This window comes from Lutjanus erythropterus, chromosome 5, assembly GCF_056507025.1.
Source record: "Lutjanus erythropterus isolate fLutEry1 chromosome 5, fLutEry1.hap2, whole genome shotgun sequence".
NCBI classification, from domain to species: Eukaryota; Metazoa; Chordata; class Actinopteri; order Lutjaniformes; family Lutjanidae; genus Lutjanus; species Lutjanus erythropterus.
In genome coordinates this window covers 20,000,848-20,025,217 of record NC_139321.1, presented here as the reverse complement: position 1 = coordinate 20,025,217, position 24,370 = coordinate 20,000,848, and the positions used below count along the sequence as shown (strand labels likewise).

At 37.8% G+C, this 24,370-nt stretch overlaps 1 protein-coding gene across 1 annotated transcript in view; it reads left to right on the top strand.

Moving 5' to 3' along the window:
• klhl4 (kelch-like family member 4) overlaps window positions 1-23,898 on the top strand; it is a 42,665-nt gene extending 18,767 nt beyond the window's left edge. Inside the window, exons 3-12 of the mRNA XM_084719053.1 lie at window positions 2,299-2,466; window positions 4,220-4,356; window positions 5,896-6,092; window positions 9,741-9,953; window positions 11,276-11,462; window positions 11,544-11,768; window positions 15,456-15,618; window positions 17,520-17,732; window positions 20,141-20,312; window positions 21,410-23,898. Coding sequence (XP_084575179.1) covers window positions 2,299-2,466; window positions 4,220-4,356; window positions 5,896-6,092; window positions 9,741-9,953; window positions 11,276-11,462; window positions 11,544-11,768; window positions 15,456-15,618; window positions 17,520-17,732; window positions 20,141-20,312; window positions 21,410-21,469 — 1,735 coding nt within the window. The 3' untranslated portion in view covers window positions 21,470-23,898. The remainder of the gene's footprint in view (window positions 1-2,298; window positions 2,467-4,219; window positions 4,357-5,895; window positions 6,093-9,740; window positions 9,954-11,275; window positions 11,463-11,543; window positions 11,769-15,455; window positions 15,619-17,519; window positions 17,733-20,140; window positions 20,313-21,409) is intronic.
• The last annotated feature ends 472 nt before the right edge of the window (window positions 23,899-24,370 follow it).

Here is a 24,370-nt window from a genome sequence, read left to right as displayed (position 1 = left end):
AGGCTCTGTGACTCTCATCAGATTGCTTAGTAATATGCGACATACAGCGATGTCCCTACAGCAGTTTCTCTGGAGTAAGGTGTTCTGGGCCTTTAGTGCCTCAATAAAAGTGGGCTCTACCTCTGATGATCCGACGCACAAGTGAAAGCGAAATATACACCTCCGAGAAATTTACTGCTCCCTAGAATGTGATACCAAAGCAATTAGTGTCGGAGAGATTGGTAGGCATGAAAAATCCTTACAGCGTGCCGTGGAGCCAATACAAAGGCAATGCATCTCAGTTTTACGGCCCTATTGCTTATTCAGTCTTGTTTGGTGTTCCTCTCCAAGACTTCGGAGTCAGTGGGGAATTATCGTGACAGGGCAATAAATTACTCTTGCATTTAGCAGAAAGTCTCCCAGTAAAGATTAGAGTATAGGATACTGCAGTGACCGGAGGGCAATAGAAACAATTCCCAAAGGGAAAATGTTGTTGCTTCTGGTAATCAAAGAGGGGAAAGTCACACACTTGGCTAAAAACTTTGTAATAGTGTGTTAATCAGGATGTCAATACGAGCCACCACCTCCTCCATTCTTCCCGTGTTATAAATCTTAGTGTGTGCCGATACGCCACGCTGCCAAGCATTACAGGGTTTCCAGTTCATTCGCATCGACAAATCTGTAATTTTACTAGTTTATGCAGCTCTCATATCAGTGGATAAGTGGTAATGAGTGGGGACATAAAGTGTCGCTTTAAATAGCTTTGACATTTTTTCTTGAGCTCCACACAGCAGAAGAACTGTGAGATGGCAGTAAATTCCCTCGGAGAGGCAGTTTGGGTCTGTTTATGTGGCGTAACAAACAACCCTAAATGTCAATGAGTGGACTTGCTCTGTGAAGGACACCAAGCAACTGGGCTACATTATTTGCCACGAGTCTGAGGGATTACTTGGATTCCTGTAAAACAGCATGTAATCTAGCAGCCTGTGGGGATGGGGACTCAGCCTCAATGCCACAATGCTGTGAGGAACAGGCTTGTTCACTTGTTAAGTCCCTGTCTTTGGAAAACACACGTGCGCACACAAGATATGCAAACGCACACAGGAACAAACACAAAGACATGCACGCAGACAGAGGGAAATTCTGTCTGGGAAGCTGTTGCATAGATTGTGGTGCCTGCTTGTCCCATTGGACTGTCGCGCTTAGTTATCCACTTATTTACGGAGTTTAGTCCGTAACAGTTTTAATTTCAGCTTAGAGTGGCAAGAAAGATGCAGATGCACCGCAGAGAATAGAGGATTCAGGAGTGCCATGTGTCCAAATAAGCTCTTTTGTGTCCTCAGTAGTTTAGTGCTTATCTTGCTGTGTTCAGCTTTTTGAATTTATTTTTTTTATTTCATATTTATGATAATAGCTAGGGAGAGGAAACAGTGAATGACATACATTTTTTTAATTATTTTGTCTCCATGAATTGAAATATCCTTGTGATTGTCCTATGGATTTTTTTTTATGTCTGTGTTTTGTGAAGAGGTTATTGTTTACTGGGTTCACTATTTATTACATATTGTGTATCTTAAAAAAAGTAGAAAGGGGAAGCTTAATGCAGCAAAACTTAAAGTATTCCTCTATTGATTTAGTGGAGACCATGTGCAATGTTCAGTGGTGGATTAGCCATTTGGTAATTTGGCTAATGCCAGAAGGGTCACCCAATTATGGGACATTTGGGTTGCTTAGACTGAGCAATGATTGCATTGATAAAAATCAATTTATCCTTTGAGGATTTTGATATTTTTTTTTAAATGCATGCAGCCCAAAACATCTGATTGTCCCTTTGTAAACACAATGCATTAAGTGGAAAGAGTCAAGTGAGAGAAGAAACTTGAAATTGAACCGATGTGAAATTTAACATCATGCCAGCATCGCCAGGCTGAAGAAAATAATTCAGGGAACAAAACCACCAAAGGGGTGAAGCTATTGTTATATGAACTGTGCACTATGCAGTACTCTTTTTCACACTTGTTCAGACACTGTGTGATCAAGTGTGAAAACAGCACATCAGCGACTGTAGTGATCACAGTGTGTCGTTTGAGTGCGTGTGCTGTATATGGTTTTATCTCAAGCTTTTCATGTTAACATTTGGGCACGGCTGGTGTTGGTTTTGAAAACAGTTGCTCACAAGGGTCCAAAGAGCAAATGGCCTGTGATGCAATGCCCAGATGTTCAAAAGAATATAGAAAAAGCACAGAATGCAAAGATCATCTAGTTTTGGTCATTCAACATCTGTCTTCTCTTCCTCCCTCCTTGCTTGTCTTCACACAGGCTGGCTCTGAGCACCTTCTCCAGGATGAACACCAACTCCTCCGATGAGTTTTTCCAGGCCACAAATCATGCAGAACAGACTTTCCGCAAGATGGAGACGTACCTCCAGCACAAGCAGCTGTGTGATGTCCTCTTGATAGCAGGGGATCATAAGATACCGGCTCACAGGTTGGTGTTGGTGCTTCTGTCAGCTTTAATTCTGTTAATTACTCCTGCATCGAATTTAGTGAAGAGATACAGAGCTCATTTGGATTCACTTCATTAAGCTGTTGATGTGTTTGCATTCAGGCTTTAGTCTGGACTTCACTTCGCTGAAACACATTCAGTCCAATCCTTCAGAGGAATAATCTTTGAAATGCAAAGGAAGATTCCTCTGTCACTATTTATTTTGTAGTACACCAATAAGACGTAACAAACCCTACTTTGTATCAAATTAGACAAAAACTAGAAATAACATGTTCTTCATTAGACAGTAAACAAACACAACAATACTCTAATCAGACGCCATATACCCAAGGACCATTAAGACATAACAAGCCGTACTATTTATAACTATGTATCTATGTAATGTTTGTATGTTCTGTATTAGACAGTATTAGATCCTTTATTAGATCTTTATTAGACTTCCTTAGAGGGTAATCTGGGACACATAACAACAGAACTGTATTGTAAACTAAAATGAAATCACATATCTCCTACTTCCCCATTTAAAAGCAATATTTGAGCCAGATTACCAAGTAAATGCCCCCCTTCAAAAAAGCAGTAGAGGAATATTTTTTCTATGTGTCCCTAATTACCTTCTAATAAAGTCTAATGAGGCTCCAAGTGTGGAAAATAATAGTTTAAAGTACAGTTCTGTTGGAATGTGTCCCTAATTACCCTCTATTAAGTCTAATAAAGGGTCCAATACTGTCCAATAGAGAACAAAGATATGCAAATTAAATTTGCATCAAAATAACGTACACTGCTGTGCTGTAATTCAACCTCTTCCCTTCCGCATTACATTTGAAACATGAAGGAACACCGTGATCCACGACACGTAGGTGTCAATATTTGGGCATCCAGCCTTCAGTTGAATGGTTGAGCTGATCAGATCGCATGACATCCCCCTGAATGCTGGGAGGCACCGCGTTCACTGAGTGCATGTGCTCGTACGTCTATCCACTGGCGTATTTTGTTAGTTCATCCAGACAGACTCATGAAACAGAAACCAGAATGCTCCAGAGAGAGAGAAAAAAGTATCAGTGACTGACCTAGTTGGGCGAAATGATCAGCTGTCTGACTGCCTGTTTCAGTGTGGCTTTATATTTTTGCTCATAGGACACAGCCAAGTAAAGCAGGTATGGTGGATAGATGTAATAAAGGACACACGATATAATAAATACATAGAGGAATATTAGAAACCCGCAACATTATGCAGACATGGATGTAGACTGTTGGATTGTGTCACTCGATCTCACTTCCTTGTATTGCCATATGATCTCTCGTTTCCCTCATGAATCAACCAGTGTGATATGCGAGCCAGACAAATGAGTTAACATAATTAGGAGTCTGACCAGTGTAGCTATTAGCAACATGAAGGATGTGGGATAATTTCATTTATCATACACTGACAAAGTGGAACGACACAGAATGTAGGGGGAAACAGTAAGTCACTCAATTTGTCATAGTGACCTAGCAGAGTGTTAAAGCCAGACAAGCAGTATAAATCACAGTTACTACATGAAATTACAGTACAATGTGATACAATACACTGCGAAGATATGCACTTAATTAGGAAGAAAAGCTACATTTGAGGACATGCAACCTCAGGATTGATTCGCTAACCACTTAAAATAATCAGCATATAGATCTCACATAGCGATGTTCAACTAATGTACAGTATGGGAGCATAAATTTGCCACATTTATCTTTATGGCAGACTGGTCCTGAGCGCTGTGTCGGACTACTTTGCTGCTATGTTCACCAGTGACGTGAGAGAAGCGAAGCAGGAGGAGATCAAGATGGAGGGAGTCGATCCAGAGGCCCTCAGATCCCTGGTTCATTTTGCCTACACCGGTGAGTGCTCATAAAGACATTCACTACCTCTTGTAAGCAGTTATGAGACTTCTGAAACCCAGCGTGATTAAAATGGATCGATAAGGCAATTCATCACTGGGCTGACTGGGCAGCAGTTCAATGAAATATTGCTTTATTTTACAGGACAAATCCCCTTTGATAAGTGCTGTTGTTTGGAAATATCCACTTACACAGTATTGTAATCATAAAAAAGGGTAAAATAACATAATGATGATTATCCGGCTTGTTTTTGCTGTAGGATGTAGTATAGCTATTTGTCACTACGGGTACGGTAGACCGGGGATGGTTGCGACAAGGAATGGCTGCAACATTTCTCAAGCCACCAACATGCTAGAATGATGATAGTCATTCTACACACGGCCATGTCATACTTTCCCCTGACCTTTTTGATGAGTAAATCATAACTTCATCATTTGTATCCTTGTTTTGTTGATTTCTTAGTGACATGTGTGAGAACATGGTATTCTGTCATTTCAAAACATACCACACAGCAATATTTTTCAACATAAGCAAGTCATTGTGGGGAAGATAAAAGGATAGTTCACCCAAATAAAAAGTTGCATTATAAATTGTTTGATTCTTCATTTAAGCTAGACCATGTTCTATGCACAAACAAACAAAACTCAATCCCTGCTATATGATAAATGTTTCTAAATGGATAGTACTAAAATATTATTGTAAAACAATGCATATTTTCAGAATACTGTTCTTATTGGGAAAAAATAAAAAGTTAATAAGTGAAATTTAATGTATTTTTAATATGTTGCAACCATCCCCTTATCATATTTTACTGTCCCCAGGGGTTGGGGAATTCTTCCTCTGAAAAAAATATGGTGAATGATGTGTCATAGGTAATTATCTTCAAATGATATTAGTAATTAGCAGTAAGATGTAAATTTAATGTATAAGGATTTGGTTGGTCCAGTCCAGGGGTGGAGCCACATGCTGCTCTTTTGCCTCTCCAGTGGTTCCCTGTGGCTTTGACAAAATGTTATATGGAAATAAACAAGACTTATTTTTTAATATTTAAGATTTAATTTATCATTGTTGCAGGTCAAAAATGATTCTTGCATTCCCGAATGTAAAAATGTTTAAATTAAAACATGTTTGTATTTGTTTGAGGGGCTCTTTGGATAGGGACATGTGGACTTTTCCTCTGAATTTTGCAGGTGGCTGGTCTTGAGCCACTGTAGACTAGCTACGGATGACAAATCCAAAAAAGAGAGAAGTCTTCAGGTGAAAATACACAAATAATTGTGGCTCCAGACAGATTTTTATGTCTTTTTTTTGGCTGAAAATGGCTCTTTTGAGAGTAAAGGTTGCAGACCCATGGTCTAGTCCAAATAGTCTTTGAGTAAACAAGAGAAATGCAGGTGTTGCAACCGTCCCTAGTTTACTGTATGTAACTGTTTATACTTAAGTATGATTGAAATGCTCCTCCTGCACCTGCGTTTGACATTATGGCCAACTCCAGTCGTGACATAAAAAATATATATTTTTCTTTTCCTGACATTGCAGGCGTCCTTGAGCTGAAAGAGGAGACCATCGAGAGTTTATTGGCAGCAGCTTGCCTCCTCCAGCTTTCACAAGTCATCCAGGTTTGCTGTAACTTCCTAATGAAGCAGCTCCATCCCTCCAATTGCCTGGGAATACGCTCCTTTGCAGACGCCCAGGGCTGCGTGGACCTGCTCAACGTGGCTCATAACTACACCATGGTAGGAGGGCGAATAGCCACACCACGTTTACATGGCTGGGTGGGCTGAATTATTTATTTTGTGATAAGAGACAGCGCTCTCAAAAGTGACTCTTTGTTGCATGATTAGATGAGGGCAGCTGTGGTAATGAAAGCAATAACAGTATCAAGAGTATTTAAAAATTTAGTTTAATTATTACCACTGTATCCTCTTGCACATGAAAGGCAGTCCACGCTGTAGTGAACCAAATGAACTCTACATAATCAATGTAATGACAGGATTAACTGTGAGCCATTTTTCAGTGCAAATCTGATTTTTATTTTTATCTTATCAATTCTGATTATTATGGAAACCAGTTTCCACCAATGTATCTCAAAATAAGGAGTTATTTTTCAAAATAATGACTTACTATTGCAAAGTAATTAAAAACTCTCAAAATAATGACTTTGTATTTCAAAATAATGATTTAACATCTCAAAACAATGAATTGCTTATTTCAAAACAATAACTTTGTATCTCAAAATAATAACTTATTTATTTCATAACAATGACTTAGTTTTCAAATATCAAAAATAATTAGAAACTCTCAAAATAATGACATACTATCTCAAATTGAGAAACTTTCTTGTATCTATATCTTTGAGACAAGACACTTTGAGAGACAGTACTCATTATTTCAAGAAAGTTTCTCATTAAATGTGTAATAAGCATTGTTTTGTGAATATAGTAAATGAATGAAATGTGTGTAGATCACATCACATTTTGATATATTGTACATAACACATTGAGATATTTGTGACTGCCCTCTGTTTTGAGGCTAGTTAATTTAAATAACCTGTCATAACCTGTAAAGGAATGAGCTGTTGGTGTCTTCATCTAATTTCAGCAGAGAAATGGGTGACGTCCACATTTGAATAGAAATTGAATAGTTTCATGCTTTCACCTGATCTAATTTGGTTATATGGCTGTCAGTAAGAAATACCATGTTGCTGCACATTGATTAGTGCAGAGCCTGACTTGTGAAAATGCAGTTTCCACATATATATATATATATCTCTGCGAGGAATATTTGCATTGGATTAAGATTCATGCACATATCTGTCAGATAACGTCTTGCTGGCCGTGCAGAAGTGACAGTGCGAGGCAGGCCTTATCTCCTAAAGGACATCTGCTCAGCCTGTTTACATAGGCCCCATCCAGAACCAGGAGGTTAATCTAATCATCAAACTGCACAAGAGGGCCAACTTCCTGTTCAATCATTTCAGTAATGAGCTGCGAGAGCTGTCAGCTTCCTGGAAGTCCATCCTCTGGGTTCTGAGTGGAGCGAGTTATGTTTTGATAAGCTTGTTTTTCTGTGGCTGAGCGTGGCAGTCGAGATCTGCCTTTGACATCCTTTTCCTTTATGGAAGAGATACCCTTTACATGTACTGCTTGAGATGACAAAAAGCTATATTTCAGTTAAATATCAGAAAATGCCATGTTCCATAATAAGACGTAACAAACTCTACTTTGTATCAAATTAGACAAAACTAGAAATAATATGTTCTGTTATTAGACACTTATTAAACTTTCTTAGAGGGTAATTTGGGACAATAGAACTGTACTGTAAACTAACGTGAAATCAAAACAACTGCTACTTGAGACACTCTGTCGCTGGCTGTTCCCAAACAACTGGCACTTTAGTTTACAGTACAGGTCTGTTGTAGACTCCCAAATTACCCTTCAATAAAGGGTCTACTGTCCATTAAAGGACATATACTATCTAGCTTTCATCTAATTTGATACAAATTAGGGCTCGCTGTCTGCAAGCAACAATGAAGTAGTGTATAGTTTATGAATGAATATGCGGAAAATATGATCTAATACATAAGTTACCTCATCCACTGGCTGGGGAGATAATGTTTGCTGCGAGGCAAATAAATATCACAAACAAACCACTGCATTTGTCAAAACTAGTATAAAGCAGAAACTGAAGAGATGAACAGAGCAGAGCTTTACTTACATTACCTGCAGGCCTATCAAGATTAATAAATACGAACCTTTGTTCAATAAATGAGTACATCAAAAAGCTACTGCTTCAATCTTCAGTGTGGGTTAAATATTTGATAGATGTAAGATATTAAAGACTCATGAGTGTTTGTTTTTTTACGGCGTGTTATGTCTTATTGGGGTACCGTTTGGTGTATGGTGTCTAATTAGAGTATAGTTGCGCTTGTTTAATATCTAATGAAGAACATATTATTTCTTTTGTCTAATTTGAGACAAATTATGGCTTTTTCCATCGTATTAGTGTTCTGTAAGGTGCGACCGAGTTTGGATTTTGTGAAGTAAACCAAATTTAAAAGAAAACAACATATATAGCAATCTGTGTTTTCCAGCCTCTGCAAATTACATGGTAATCGAAAAGTTCTTGAAAGGTAATTCTCCCAGCCTCGTGCCGATTAAACATCCGCGCTCCTCCTCCTCAGAAAAACACTGTTATTACACAATTACTGTTTTGCAGTAGTTAAATCAATTAGTATCCTCTCCCGCTGATCTTGTTTTCCGAGCAGTTTACTCACCAATGAGATTGCCAGCTTCTGAAAATACATCCTTTTAAACGGTTATGAAACAAACTGTCGAGCTTTCAATTCATTCGTCAGCTGTTGGAGACTGGTAATTACATATAATTGGTCTAAAGCAACGTCAAAGAGTTGGACGGGATTTCTCCCTCAGTGTTACCACAGCAGATCAATAGATGTCCCTCATTTCATTAAAGCTGTCTGTGTTAAGCTCTTAAAACCTGCTCTCATAATAGATCCGACCAAGACATTGTAATTTACTGCAAGTTGATGATCAATAGCTTGCTTGTTTTTTGTAATTGTTGAGCATCCACCGTACAGCGAGCGCATGATTTGTCAAAGTTATTCTGGCAGCTTAATAATTAATGCTCAGCTGCCTCTTTCAAAAAGGAAACAGGGCATAATTATGGACGAGGATTGCCCTGCATGTCTTTCATGAGTTTTAATGTTGGATATAACATACTGTCGAGGAGGGATGGTGTTTTATATACGATCATGTCTAATGGAACTGCCCAGAGACAATGTCCTTGAAGAGTTAGCCATGCGGTGCTGTAATATCGCCCGGGCTTCTGGCCAGTAAATGGAAGATCAATCTTTAGGAAGGCAATAGAGAACATCTTCCACAAAACTTGGAGCGGGACACTGTATTGCTGTGATGGTAATGTTGGTGCACAGTGCCTCTCTGTTTCTCATTAAAAGGCTTGTAAAGGCTTAATGGTGTCATGTATTATCAGCAGCAAGGACGCCTTATAAGCTTACGAAGAGGCTTTTTTGGAGATGTTTTATGCCAGATTGATTTGTAGCCTGCTGTTGTGTGGATCATTTTATTTAGTGAGCTGAGTGAAACAGATGACAGTTTCATCTGTTCAGTCAAAATGTTTGAGAAACAGAGTATTTCACTGTCAGAAGTAGTCAATAGAAACCTCTAAATTGGCCTTCTCTATCTGCTTCTCTATCTTCATTTGTCTTCACCTATCTGTCCTTGTGCCACGTGGTCCTCACACATGTAGAAACACACACACACACACACTCGATGCTGCATCACACGTACCCCCCCAGCTAATGACTGATGATTATCTGCCTCCTCCACGTCTCCTCCGTGTTCCAGGAACACTTCCTGGAGGTCATTCAGAACCAGGAGTTCCTGCTGCTCCCCACGGCGGAGATTGTTAAGCTGCTCTCCAGCGATGACATCAACGTCCCCGACGAGGAAACAATCTTCCAGGCTTTGATGATGTGGGTGCGGTACGACGTCCAGCATCGACAGCAGGACCTCGGGGTGCTTCTCGCTTTCATCCGCCTGCCTCTTCTTCCTCCACAGGTGAGAGAGCACATATAAAGACAGTGGTGAAGGACATGCTGTGTTTTTGCTTGAGTTTCTTGCTGAGAACTAAGCTGTCACAACGCCTCCTGTGTCCTCTGAGATTGAGGTGTTTGTCCCACATATCTAGTGCAAGAAAAGACCCCAGTACACCCCCAGTCTTCCAACTGACCTCTGAAAGGCAATGAACCACTGCACTGTCAATAATCACGTTGTTTATGTTAGTGGCTCAATTAAAAGCATTCTCCAGTCTTGTGATGAATCAGATTCACAGTATGACAGCTACACGACTTTTTATGTGCATTGTCAGGCTATAAATAGCTCACTTATGTTTGAATTATTATTGTTTTAACAACTGCAACTCATGTTTTATGAATGCTGTATTTCTGAGAGGAGTGCAACGTTGTTTTACAACTGTGTCATCCTCATTTACATAACATCAAACCCAGATTTTTGGCAGATATGAAGAATGAAAATATCTTCCTTTTTATATGAACCAGGTTCAGTTTCACTGACAGATTATCTTCCAAAACTAATTATGCACATGTGAATTTGATATTTTACTTTATATCAGGTGAACAGATGCAGGAAAAAACAACCCACAAGCAACATTGAAGCAGTTAAATGAAAAGTATGCAGAAAACATGATCTAATCCATCCATACAATGAAGTAGTGAATAGTTTATGAATGAATATGTGGAAAACATGATCTAATACATAAGTTATCTCATCCATTGGCTGGGGAGATAATGTTTGCTGTGAGGCAAATAAACAACAGAAATGAATCATCACATTTGTCAAAACCAGTACTAAGTAGAAACTGAAGAGATGAGCAGAGCAGAGCTTTACTTACATTACCTGCAGGCTTAACAACATCATTAAATAAAAAAACTATTAAAAAAATGTGCACATTGAAAAGCAACTGCTTCAGTCCTCGGTGTGGGTTCAGTATTATATACATGGTACAAGATATTAAAGGCTCATTTATGGGTATTTTCCAAAAGACCAGGGACACGCAAAATTCTAAATATGATTTTCCTGACTACAAATTGTTTTGTGAAAACAGACTTGTTTTTACAACATCTAAAAATAAGAAGCTGTTTATGTACACGGGTGTTACATGAAGTTATAAGCTGCTCTTCATTCTGTATTCTGTAATTCTACATTGGATGAATCTGGTTTTGCATAAACAGCCAAGACAATGCATCAGTTCACAGATGATTTGTATAAAACACCGTAATTATTTGGCACTTTCTGTACACATTTATATTTTGAATATGTTCTCATGATGTAACCTATTAAAGTAGTTCCTTTAAATGCAGCTCCTTGCAGACTTGGAAAACAACAAGATGTTCTCTGATGATCTGGAATGCCAAAAGCTGCTGATGGAAGCCATGAAATACCATCTTCTGCCTGAGAGACGTCCTATGTTCCAGAGCCCGAGGACCAAACCCCGAAAGTCCACTGTGGGTGCACTTTATGCCGTAGGAGGGATGGATGCCACCAAAGGTACGGCCCATGAGCAGGAGTTATCGGCACCCAAGCGATGGTGTATTTAACTTGTAACACTTGCTGCATCTGTGGTTTTAGGCTCCACCACCATAGAGAAGTACGACCTGCGGACCAACACTTGGGTTCAGGTCGGAGTCATGAACGGGCGCCGGCTGCAGTTTGGTGTGGCAGTGATCGAAAACAAGCTATATGTGGTTGGCGGGAGGGACGGACTCAAGACGTCCAACATGGTGGAGTGTTACAATCCCATCAACAAAGTATGGTCCACCATGCCCCCCATGTCGACGCACAGACATGGACTTGGTGAGTGTGTCTTGTGAGGCACATGAGCCTCCACTTACTTTATTCAAAAGAAAAGTAATACACTGATAGAAAACCTAATAATGCAAACATCAAATCAGTGTTTTGTTTATACCAGAGTGTCACATACAGTGACAACAGTGGTTCAGAAAGTTTTCATAAAGATGGCCAGGTGGGGACACTAAAAATCATGGGGTGGTACACAAAAAACCAAGAGCCTAAACTGAATAACTCTGTTATGTAGATAGTATATAGGCTAGTCAATATAAAAGTTAAGGATTGCATACTAATGGAGTTAGATTCCTTATTTCTACAGATAATATTACTAATTATCTGATATGCATAAACTAACACCAGTACAGCACACTTAACATTTTGAGTTCCACAACAATCCTGTTTCAAAGCTCTATGTATCTGTTTATAGATGTGTCTCATTTTCTTTAAAGAACAGCTTTTGTTTGAAGGAGTACATTGATAATAAGGATATATATACATACACATAAACATATATGTTATGCATTATACAGTATATTAACATACACTATATTATATATACACATACAGTATGTACATATTATTATGTATTATATGTATTGTATTATATTATATATCAGTTAGTCTGCCAGTTATTTTCTCAATTAAATAATTATTAAGTTGTCTGTAACAGGTTTCAAACGTACAGATCAAGCTCCAGAACAAACCCACTAAAAGCGCCAATCCAGCCCAGTGGATGACTTAGACAAAGTTTAAAAAACGAAGCATCAATTCATTAATGCCAGACCAAAACACTGATCTCTGAAACAGTAATGAATACTTATTGTGGTTATATTTAAAGATATTGATCATTGTGCAAAATATTATCTTTGATAGTATAAATTTACTAATGTACAGCTTCAGTGCAAAAGAATGTATCATAAAACAGTATTGGCAGAAGCCTGCTGCTAAAGCAGAGCCAAACCTTTTAAATTTGTAAATGGTTTTTGAGGCAGGAGATAACTTGACCTTCTCCCTCATTAGCTTCCACTTTAGTTGTGTTGTTGTTGCTGTGGTGCAGTATTACTACTCAGGAGCGGACATTTCTGGAAAATTAATCTAGAGATCTAGATCTTGACTAGATGAGAAGATGTTTGAATCATGGAATCATGAAGAAGTACAAAACTATATTGTTGCTCAGTTTCAAAATACAGCTTCGGACACATGTCGATCCACTGTGATCTGTATATTGCAATACACATGCAGTGACAGTAGACTGAAATTGCACTTTACACAATTACACATCTCAGGTTGTTCATTGGTTTTGTAAATTCATTAATTGTGAATGTACTTGTATTTCTTTATACTAAAAAGGGGGAAATTTTGGAGTTGTCATTATTTATGCAATATCTTTTTTACCGGTCTTTACCGGTTTTCAAGAGGATGCTGACTGTAAAACACAATTCTTTCAATCATGCCAAGGTTTAGCACAGTCAGACTACCTGGTGGTTCAAAACTGTGGGATGCACAGCTGGCACACTGTAAGAAAAATGACACATTTCTTTTAGAGATAGACCTTTGATATTTACCCATTCGCCTATCAAAGCTTGGCAGGCTGTGCTGGCCCTGCTCTTCCTTACCCTTCCCTGCCCAATAAATCTCATATCAGAAGCGTTTTGATTCACAGTTGAAACAGGTCTGGGGAACAGAACAGGGAGATCTTGTCAAAGCATTCAGCTCACTCACCCAGTGTGGTCTGAGGTATCAGCGAGCCCAGGAGATCACACCGTACAGATTACCTGTGTCGTCTTTGATCTTTCCTGTAGCAAATATCTCTCGCTGCTTTGCTTGTGGCGTGCATATTTTGAGTCTGAATATATTTGATAGTGCCTACCAACATCCCTGCCCGGGCTACTGCCTGCTGTGTGCATTATGGGTAAAGACGAGAGAAAGAAAAGTATTTCTTTTTCATTCCGAAACCACCAGTCAGTAATAAAAAGAGAGTTCCACTACGAGAATTGTTTCTGTCTGACTGTGTTTTTGTCATTCGAGGTTCTCTGGATGTGGTCTTGCCCTCATGTTCCCCCAAAATAATTGAACTCTCACCAAAGGAAATAAGGGTGGTGTTATAAAAATCCATTGTGTTAAAACATCCTCTGCAATGTTGCTGGCAAAAACCGCTTTCCCCTGTGACTTAGGAATGAGGAACAACAATGCAGTTTTATAGTCTTCCTGTTTTCTGAATAGATTTGGTCAGCTGTGTGACTCACTCTGCTCACTTCTAAAATGAGAAATGCATCTCTGCCTCGGCTCTCCAAGAACTGGTGAAGAAAGGTTTGATTCAGAAATGTCATATTATTTCTTTTCACTGATTATTCACAAATATGTGGTTTGTGAACGTTACCCTGTGCTGAGATTATGGTTTAAAATGAGCATTTGAAAAAAGGAACTAATCTTTGATTCATTACCCTCAAGGAGGAATTGAATGTATTGTGGCTTTAGCTTTGATATTTGTGTGAAACACTTAGCATGACAGCAATAGTTAAAGGATATCAATGTTCCAGCATCTACTGTATGCTTGCACACTGTAATAATTCTCACACATTAGAAATACTTTGTCCTGCATCACCCTATCAGGATTTATGGAAGGGTTAATGTACAGTGAGCTGAGTCATTATGGTCAAATAAACCCAGACAGGGTGATGCAATCATGAATCACATGCTCACTGTACATTACTTACAAAAAACAATTATTTGACACAACAGCACTACATTTCAAAATTATTTTACAGATCTAAAAATGATTTTGTTGCTCCTACAGACGCTGACTGTGTTCATAGTAACAGTCTGTTATACAGTAATAACAGACCTTAGAATGCTGTAATTGACAAATCAAAATAGACTATTTGTCATGTAATAATTTGTAATAATGACCTGCTCACTGTACTTTATCCTGCTTATTACATGGCTGTTTCTCTAAACTGTATAATTAGTATAGCCAGCTAGTATAGTCTGTCTGCTAGTCATTTCCTTTTCACAGGTGAACTAATCGAACCGTGTCCAGCTCTCCATTAAAAGTGAACAAATCACCTAATGGCTGTAATTGATCAATCAGAATTGAGTATTCACTAAAGCAGTGTAATAAAATCATATAAAATGTTACTGCAATAATTTGTAATGCTAGGAAAAAGAAAAATATATTTCTTTTATATGAGAATCGCTTATTATTGTTCAGAAAATGTTCCATGACTAACTTGGCATAGTTAAAAAAAAGTTGCAATTACCTTAATCAATCACTGTTAAAAGGGAGGTGGTGGGGGGCTTCAGACAATTTAGTTTGAAAAAAGAAAGGAAACAGGTGAAAAGTATGTAGTATGAAGTATGAAGTTGTGGAAATATATTTCAGAATCAATTATTTGCTAATATTAAATCATTTTGATGGAACAACAATTGCATTGCCAATGAATATTAGGTTAGAAAACAAAACATTTGCCAGGTTTAACGTGACTCACGGTATAAAATATGCCCACTTCTGGTCTTCTATGTGAATACATATCCAGATCATTTCGTTGGTTGAACAGATACGGATACAAATATTGACATCTCTGTGCACCTCTAATATAAACATTATATACATATAATACACGAGTATTTATAGGTATCATAACAGCAGTTATTTTTTGGGTAAACATATATCTCTTGTTTCTATTTGTGTAGGTATCGCTGTGCTGGAGGGCCCTATGTACGCTGTGGGAGGCCATGATGGCTGGAGCTATCTCAACACAGTGGAGCGCTGGGACCCGCAGGCCAGACAGTGGAACTATGTGGCCAGTATGTCAACACCACGGAGCACCATGGGAGTCACAGCACTCAATGGAAAGTAAGTTGCTTTATGGAATCCCAACTTTGCTTAATGCTAAAATGTGCAACCTTATTGTTGTTTTTCTGTGACTTTGAAATATCGTGGAGCCTGAGGTCGAGGTCAGTGGCATTAGTAAAGCCGCAACAGACAATGAGGAGGCAGAGCGGCAATTTACAGGGAAAAAGGAATGTCAGTGTTAGGGCATGATTTTGAAAGGTCCCTGTTTGCCTTCAAGGGACAATTCACCCCTTAATCAAAAATCTGTGTCTTTCGTCCGGCCTGTAGTGCTACTCATCCATCTAAATAGATTTAGCGTGAGTGTCTGAGTTTTATAGATACGAGCCGTAGAGATGTCTGCCTTCTCTTGAAAATAATGAAACTCAGCTTGTGGTGAAGGAAATTCTTGTGGCCGAGATTGCTCCAAAACAGTACAGTAACAGAATAAAACCAATAGAAAACAACAGAGTATCAAATATAAAGTTAAATATAAAATATTAAGTTTAAATGCAAAACAACAGTGCCTAATATATATATATATATATATAAAAATAGTAACATAAGTTAACTAAAAGAGCAAACAAAAATAAACTAAAACAGAAAAAAGGTGTTGGCAATGACTTTGAAAGTAATACTGGCAGTGATATTGAAAACTAATAAAAAGTGTTACTATATTATATTAATATTCTAAATTACATCAATAATAATGTAATATTAATATTACACATGATACAAATAATGAAAAAGTAAAAAGTAATACTGAATATGAAAGTAGCTCCTACATGAAACTGTACTACAAGCCAAAAAAAAATGTTTAATGTGTTTTTGATTTTGGATTGAACTGTCCCTTTAAATATGTGGTTTCTTTTTTGTATGTAGAAATATTGAATATTGAATTACGCATTAAAATAACCATACAATGTCAAATGTTCTTGGATATTTTTCTATTACAAAATCACCTTGCTTATAGACTTGAAATTTGAACATGTCTGCTTTTCCTTTTGCTAAATATAGGTCATATGATGTTTTCATGCAAAAATACTGTGACTTTGACATAAAAGAAATGTTTATGGCCACCGTTAGATATTCTGAAAGCTGATTTTCAGACTCTACTGAAATGATACACAATAAATACAAAGATCTATAACACAGCAGCGTGTTTTGCTGTGGAAAGTGGTCAACAGTAACGTGATACACAAGTTGGAATAGAGCACGCAACAACACAGGCACGGTTACGTAACTCACAGTACACTGGTCCAGGAAAAGCTGAAGTGCACCATTAGTGCAGTAACAGTTTGACAACATTATACTTCTTGAAATCCACAATCAACCTTTGTGGTCTGTGAGATAAACTACAGCGTGGCTGTGAAGTAGTCAGCAGCTCTGATTAGTGTGCTAATTTATACAGTGCAATCTAGACTCCATAAAAGCACAACACTTTATGTATTTGTATGTATTAAGTGGCTTACAACACCATTTGAAAGTAAATTAAGCAAAGAACAGACCAGCTCTCAGCCTCATTTAAATATGTTTGTGTGCCGAAGGAGGAGAGGCTGCTGCTCAGCTGCATCCAGTATTCAGTGTTAAAGTCGAAGCTGAGTTATTTCTGCATCTAGGTCAAAAATAGACAACAAGGAAACTGTTTCCCTAGCCTCTACTTTCTTGCTGTCGGGCCTGTGAGCTACAAGCACTGAAAACACTGATGTGATCTTTCTGGGAGAGAACACTCTCAAGGAAAGAGCCTTTGAAAAATGCTATCCACTGCTCACTGCTGTATTTTATAAAACCTGTCACATTATCACTGTTCTGTCATCAAACGTCTGACAGCTGACGTGAGCTGCTTCTGCCAGATCCAGCAGTTACTGTATGTGCAAGTTAGGCGGTGAGATTTTTAACCCGGTTTGTCTTTTTTTTTTTCTCAGATTGTTTGCAGTCGGTGGCCGAGACGGCAGCTCCTGTCTGAGGTCGATGGAGTGCTTTGATCCACACACCAACAAGTGGAGCATGTGTGCACCCATGGCCAAGAGGCGAGGAGGAGTGGGCGTAGCAACATACAACAACTTCCTGTATGCTGTCGGTGGACACGACGCCCCCGCCTCCAACCACTGTTCTCGACTCTCCGATTGTGTGGAGAGGTCGGTAAACTCTTCTTTCTCTGGAGAAAACACACAAACATGGACATGTTGCGTAAACAGTTTTAGATTTCAGTTGATGGAATTCAGCCATGGGTGGGGACGGGATTTTCTAACAAGAACAAAAGGGAGTTCAGCCCCTCGCCATCCCCACCCTGTTCCTGCATTTTGAGACATGTCTGTGTTAGAATACGAGATACTCCGTTGAAGAGATCATAGTTTCCACACATGCTTTTATTTTACAGTGTCTGGCACCATCTGGTGGCCACAATATCACCTGAATCTCAGACACAGAGTAGAGCACCTTCAGTTGTAATTCACTGCCAAGATTACCTTTCCCTATTTTTGAAAAATTTCAAATTATGCCCAATTTTCATGTGCTCCCACTATTTGTCTATTTAAAGAAAACAATCTGTGAATGCAGCTGCAGCCTTCAAAGCAATATCAAACTAATCGGCTGCACTGGGTCAAAAAAGTAGAGTTTGTAATATGACAATAAAAACTCAAAAAATAGTAGAATGAAACAGAAAAAAACTCTGTCCAACTTACTAGTAACGGAAGCCCATGGTTATTTAGTGAATCTAAAAATCCTTTATTAGCTCAAGGATTTCGACTCAGAGTTCCCTGATGGATACACAGGGTGAAAAATATCCTATATACTCATCAGGGTGATAACATAATAATAATAATAATACATTTTATATAGAGAACTTACAAAAACAGAGTATCAAGAGAGAGATGAAACCCATGAAAGGAACAATTAAAATAATCAGCAAGAAATAACAAAACACTAAAATAAACATATATACAGTATATAATACAATTTAAAAAATATGATACATAAATATGATATATATAATGATGAAGCCTTCTATACCCTGATGAGGGTTTACTATACCCTCAGAGACTCTCTACAAGCATTTTTAGAGTCAAAATCAAAGTGCCACAGATTTTTCTGGACTGTCAAACAATAATCACAGACCTCCATTACTGTAATAGTAAGTGGGAAGTCATTGTGCTTTTTTCTGCTTTAATCTGCAGTGTAATTTTGTAAGTGGTTCTAATAGAAGTAATAGAAGTAAAACAAGGTTGCTTCATTTGAACATTTGTTTATTTTTCCAAACTTCCTGATTAATATATCTGTGTATATATGATGTATATACAGTCCTTTTAGTGCTGCCTGATTTCTACACATTTTTGATTTTTAATCGACGTGTTAGTCAGGCAGAGAGTAACAGTTGCAACAGTTCAGTTCATCTTTAAAACTGTGATTTTACTCACTAGAAAGCAGTTAAAATAATTTGTACTGAGAGAGAAGAAATGTGCTTTTATCATTCATTATAGAAATTGGGCTACTGCAGCTAGTTTTCTATTACAATTTCATAAAAAAAAAAATGAACAAAACTTATTTCATCTAATAGACTTGATAGAAAGAAGGCCCATCTTTTTTCCAAGCACCTCTTGTTCTCATTGGTTTTTGTAGATTACAGTTTCCATACTGTAAACTGTATGTCCTCTAGTGTTTCCAGCTCTACTTGTTTACCTCGGGACGTTCCAGTTTCTTCCAACCTCTCATTATTTGTTTAAGTTTGCACTTCTCAAGATCGTGACATCTGTGTTTTTCTAGATAGACTGGCTTTCCCTAACATCTGATCTGTATTTTTGACATCTAAAAAGGTATACGTGTACAGACAGATTTATTTTTCCCACATTACCTCCAGCATACTTGAATAAGGTTGATGGTGTTCTAAAATACCTTATATTCATCTTCTGAGCATATCCCATGTTTTTATATATTTCTATTTGTAAGATTAAGGCTCTTTTATCATACAGTGTTACTGGTGGTTATTGCACCTGTCTGTTTATATAAATAATACTTAATAATACAATTTTATGATTGCAGATCACATTCTTTCACTTCATTTTTTGATTTAGTTTGCTTAAAACTGAAATAAAACTGCATGAGGCAGCTTCAAACTTTGTAATGCTAAGTGTCAGCAATACATGACTGAATTTTTAAACATTTAAAATGCCCTTAAATCTCAGAAAGTGAATCATATAATGTGTCCTCATTTTCTTCATCATTTTGGCCAACATGGTGAAAAATGAAATCTTTCTTCAGAAACTCCTGCCTTCACTGATGAGTCCAGCTCTCTCTGGACTGCTGTTCAAGAGACAATTTTGCTTTTAAGTTTCAATTTGGTTCTCTGTCTGTGCTGAGAGGAGCTGCCGCTAGTGACCATTCAGACATCAGTGATTAAAGAGGGCGAACATAAGGACGTCTCAGTTAGTAGGGATGGGACACAGTTTCCCTCTTGAGGTTCGGGCTGATTGGATGAGTAATTTCATCTTGCTTTTTCATGCCTACTGCGATGGAAAAACAATCATTTGACCAAATATTTAAATTACAGGTATGACCCAAAGACGGACACGTGGACCACTGTGTCCTCCCTCAGTGTTCCGCGGGATGCGGTGGGTGTTTGCCTGCTGGGTGACAGGCTTTATGCTGTGGGTGGATATGATGGACAGTCATATCTCAACACTGTGGAGTCCTACGATGCACAGAACAATGAGTGGACTGAGGTAAGCAACAAAAACTAATAAATCACAGTTTAAACACTAGAGTTGTAGATCGGGCGATACCAACAAAGGATTAAGTTCTAAACCTGAATGAAATTATAACCTTTCTTAAAATTAAGAAACCTCAATTTAGGTTTTACTCCAAACTTAGATTAAATTTAATTCTGTTGCACCAAAACTTTGAAGTCCAATATGAAATGTAATCCAGTATTGACTTACACTTGAGGAGGTTTAACTTTTAGCTGCCTTTTAAAAATGAACTGAACAATATAATGAAGTTCCTCAAAGACTCAGTCCAGCTGAGTTTTATGATGTGTCTCTTCTTTCTTTCACTCCAGCTGATAATTTGGCCAATATGTTTTTCTCAAAGGAGGAGAGATCGCACCTTTTCTGCTGAGCCTTCATGAGTAGGCTAACTAGGCCAACTAGTGTTTTAGCTAGCAAGCAAACAATAGGATATAGCCTAACTTTTTAAAAAATGCAAAAAATATAAAAAATTTTGTTTGTTTGTTTGTTATTATTCTTTAGCTGCAGCTAGCAAACAATATAAGCTTTCACAAAACTTTTAGCCAACTAGCAAACATTGTGAAATTTACTTAACCTTTACTTTGCCAGTTTATTTTAATTTGGGCAAGCAAGCATCACTGTATTGATTAAACTGATTAATTCATTAATTCATTCATTCGTTTCAGTTTCAATCACTAATTTAAGATTAGTTAATTGTACAACAGAGCTGTGCTTAATTTGAAATCTGGATTCACTAGTTTTGCTAAACTTGCTAAACTTCTTAGATATAAATATAAATAAAAATATTACAATGTAAATTCAGTTTTAGGGAATGTTTGACATTTAAAATGGTTTAAAAAAACAGCTTTTTTTCGCCTGAACTGGTAACACATACCATCAGGAGTTCCAGCTAACACCCTCTGTGAGTGTAAATCTCCCGAGTCACTGAATCGTATCAGCATTTTATAGTTTGTTTGCTTTATGTTTTTCCAATCTTGCCTCAGTAACCCTCTTATCTGCATGATGTAAAATGGGATTTTTTGAAGACTGCCTCAGATGAGAGGCTGCATGTTAACCTCTCTGTCTTCCTGTAGGAGGTCCCTCTCAACATTGGCAGGGCAGGCGCCTGCGTGGTGGTGGTGAAATTGCCTTGAGCATTTTGTCTCACGACAGCATGGGAAACAAATGAGAGAGCAGCAGAAGAAGAGTGGACAAACAAAACAAGAGATCAAGGACACATCCTTCGAGAGTCATGTTTTTTCTTTTTTTTCCCTTTAACTCGGCTCTCCAGATTTTTCAGAGGGAAACGCAGACGGAGCCTTGCCCATAAACCATTGTTTCCATCATTAGTGGACATGTCTGCCCACTGGGGAGGACTGCACATTCTCCACATTCTCAACCGATCAAGAATTTTCATAGACTTGGCTAAGCTGTAGCAAGAGCCAAGCCTTTGTTGTACTGGTTTGTTATACTAGTTTTATGAAAAGTTCAGTGTATGTCCGTAAGATTAAATGTAAAAGTTTTGAGTAAATAAGCCTGCAGGTTAGTTTACATCTATACAGAGACTTTTCTTATCGGTGCCATCACATACAGTCTATTTTTGGGTTTTTATGTCACTTTATAGCCACTCAAATGAAAATTGTTATATTACATACATGTAACCATGTACCATTGTCTTCCCTTTGCGGGTGGTCTGAGCAGATTCTTACTCTTTAGTGAAGAAGACCACTGTGAACACTGAGTGTGATGACTTTGTCCGCGCTGGTTTGAAGAACAGGAATGAATTTTTTTCTGAATAATATATTTGGACATTTTCCTCAGTTCTTTTTTTATTGAGCCTGTAGCTACAGAACACCAAAGTCATTTGCTTGTCTTAGAAGTCTTGTTACGCATTAAATAAAAGTTTACAAAATTGTGAATTACAGAAAATATATCATATTGATATTTCACTGATATTTACTGTACAGATTTTTGTGAACTTTCAGAAACTACATTTGTGTTGATAGAATCATGCCTAAACCAGTGCTCTCAATCTGGTGACTACAGTTATTATTCTTCAGTCTTTACTTCCAGGCATGCTAGCTGAGCGAATGTTTTATTTGATTTATACAATATTATATATCAAATCACTGTCTGTTCTGTATTTTTGAGGATACGATGCCTTTTGGGTCACGTAGATCACTGGTTCCCAACCTGGCGGCCCTGGCACCTGCTATTGTTCGCTAAAGGACTTTTGTCAAAGTAATATAAAGTCTGCCTTTATCTCAGCTTTTAATTCATTTCTGTGCAAAAACCTAATGAAATGTCATTTTTAAAATTTAGATTATTATTTAAAGCTACTACAAGGAGTTTTTAAGTAGTTATGCAACAGTCTCAGTTTAACGCTGATGCCTCTGCATAACCTGAATGAGCAAACAAGAGCATCCGTGAAGAGACTGGCTATTTCTATATAGTTACTCTTTATGTTTTCCACCTGGTCAGATTCTCCTTAAAATCAGATGAAAAGAGTCTGTTTGCATTTTCCCAGGCAAAGTTATAGTGTGTTGTACCTCAACCATTTTTCTTTAGATGATTTTATTATTGACCTTGTATTTTGTGGATGTTACAGTGGAAACACTAGTGCTTTTGTCTACAGGGGGTAAAATTAAGAGAATATGAATGTGTCTTGTAGTAGTTTTGAGATATAAATAAGAAAGAAATAGAAAATCTCACAGGATAAGGACACAGTGAAGACTTAAACACAAGCTATATTCACAGTCTCTTCACTTTCTGCTAGACAGCCTCGTCCTGCATTGGAAAAGTATGCAGTTAAAACAACCAAAGAACAATGGCCAAGTCCCAAGGAGAAGACAAAACAGAATTTGTCACAAAAGCTTATTATGCATGATTGTTAGGAATTAATAAAAATACATAATACAGACAGAGAAAGTTGCTGAAAATAATAGGAAAACTGCTCAAAATTCATCCAGATCCCTCATTTTGAACAAACCTTCGGCAGTTATTGTGGTTGCTATTTAGGTTAATTCTACAGTTTATCTGTTCTGTAGTGTTATTGTTATGCATTGAATATAATACGAAATGTCCATAAAAATATGCCACTTAGTCAGGCGTCATCGGGGCTCCCTTGAGGAAAAAGGTTGGGAACCACTGATGTAGATGATCTTATTTACAACTCGACCACTGGATTAACACAGAAGAAACAGTAAAGTACAGCTAAGTGGCACCAGGTGCCTCCAAACCAGCCATCTATGAGAGAGTCTATGGGAGAATTTCAAGCACCGTTTCACATGTGCAGCACTGGGAAACCTGATTTCTGCAGCACCTCACTAATGTGACTTTGATTAGAATTTTTAGATTTGTAGCTGGTTCTGCTCATAAAAGTAAAACATTGCTAACTTTATCACACTGAGAACAATTTGTAACTGTAATTATATCATGTTTTTGGGGCCAAATGTTACTTTTTATGCTTTTATCATAATTTTGTACAGCATGCAAACCTATAAATAAAATGACTTCAGTCTTCTCTGCATGTTCAAATCCATGTTTGGAGCTGAATGTGGCCCCTCAGCGGGCAGATATTTGATTTCTCTTGTTGTTCTGCTTTAAGTAAACTCAACTGATTCTTTGACTAAACAGACTTGGAAGGTACTTTGATGTCAACATTAACCTCAGTTTTCTTCTCATTGCAGCACCCGCTTTTTAAATCAAGCATGTTTGCTGATACCACTCTGTTTTTTTTTTCCTCACTCTCTCATCAACAGACTGAGGACCAACTGCTATTGCTTGCCTTTGTTTTTTGTTTTTTTTTCCACTGTGTACCCTTCAAATAGTTTCAGCCCTCCTCTTGCTTGTTTGATTGGATTTAGATGGTTTTTGCATACAAAATACAAGCTTATGTGTCCACATGTACGTATTAAATTCAGAAATGTATTCTTTGCAGAATACACAAAATATTAGAGTACCTTCATCTTTTTTTCTTTTGAACTTTAGCCCTTTTTGCACAATCCATATCGCAGCTGATGTAAAGATAAATCTCCCTCTCTAACTTTTTCTAT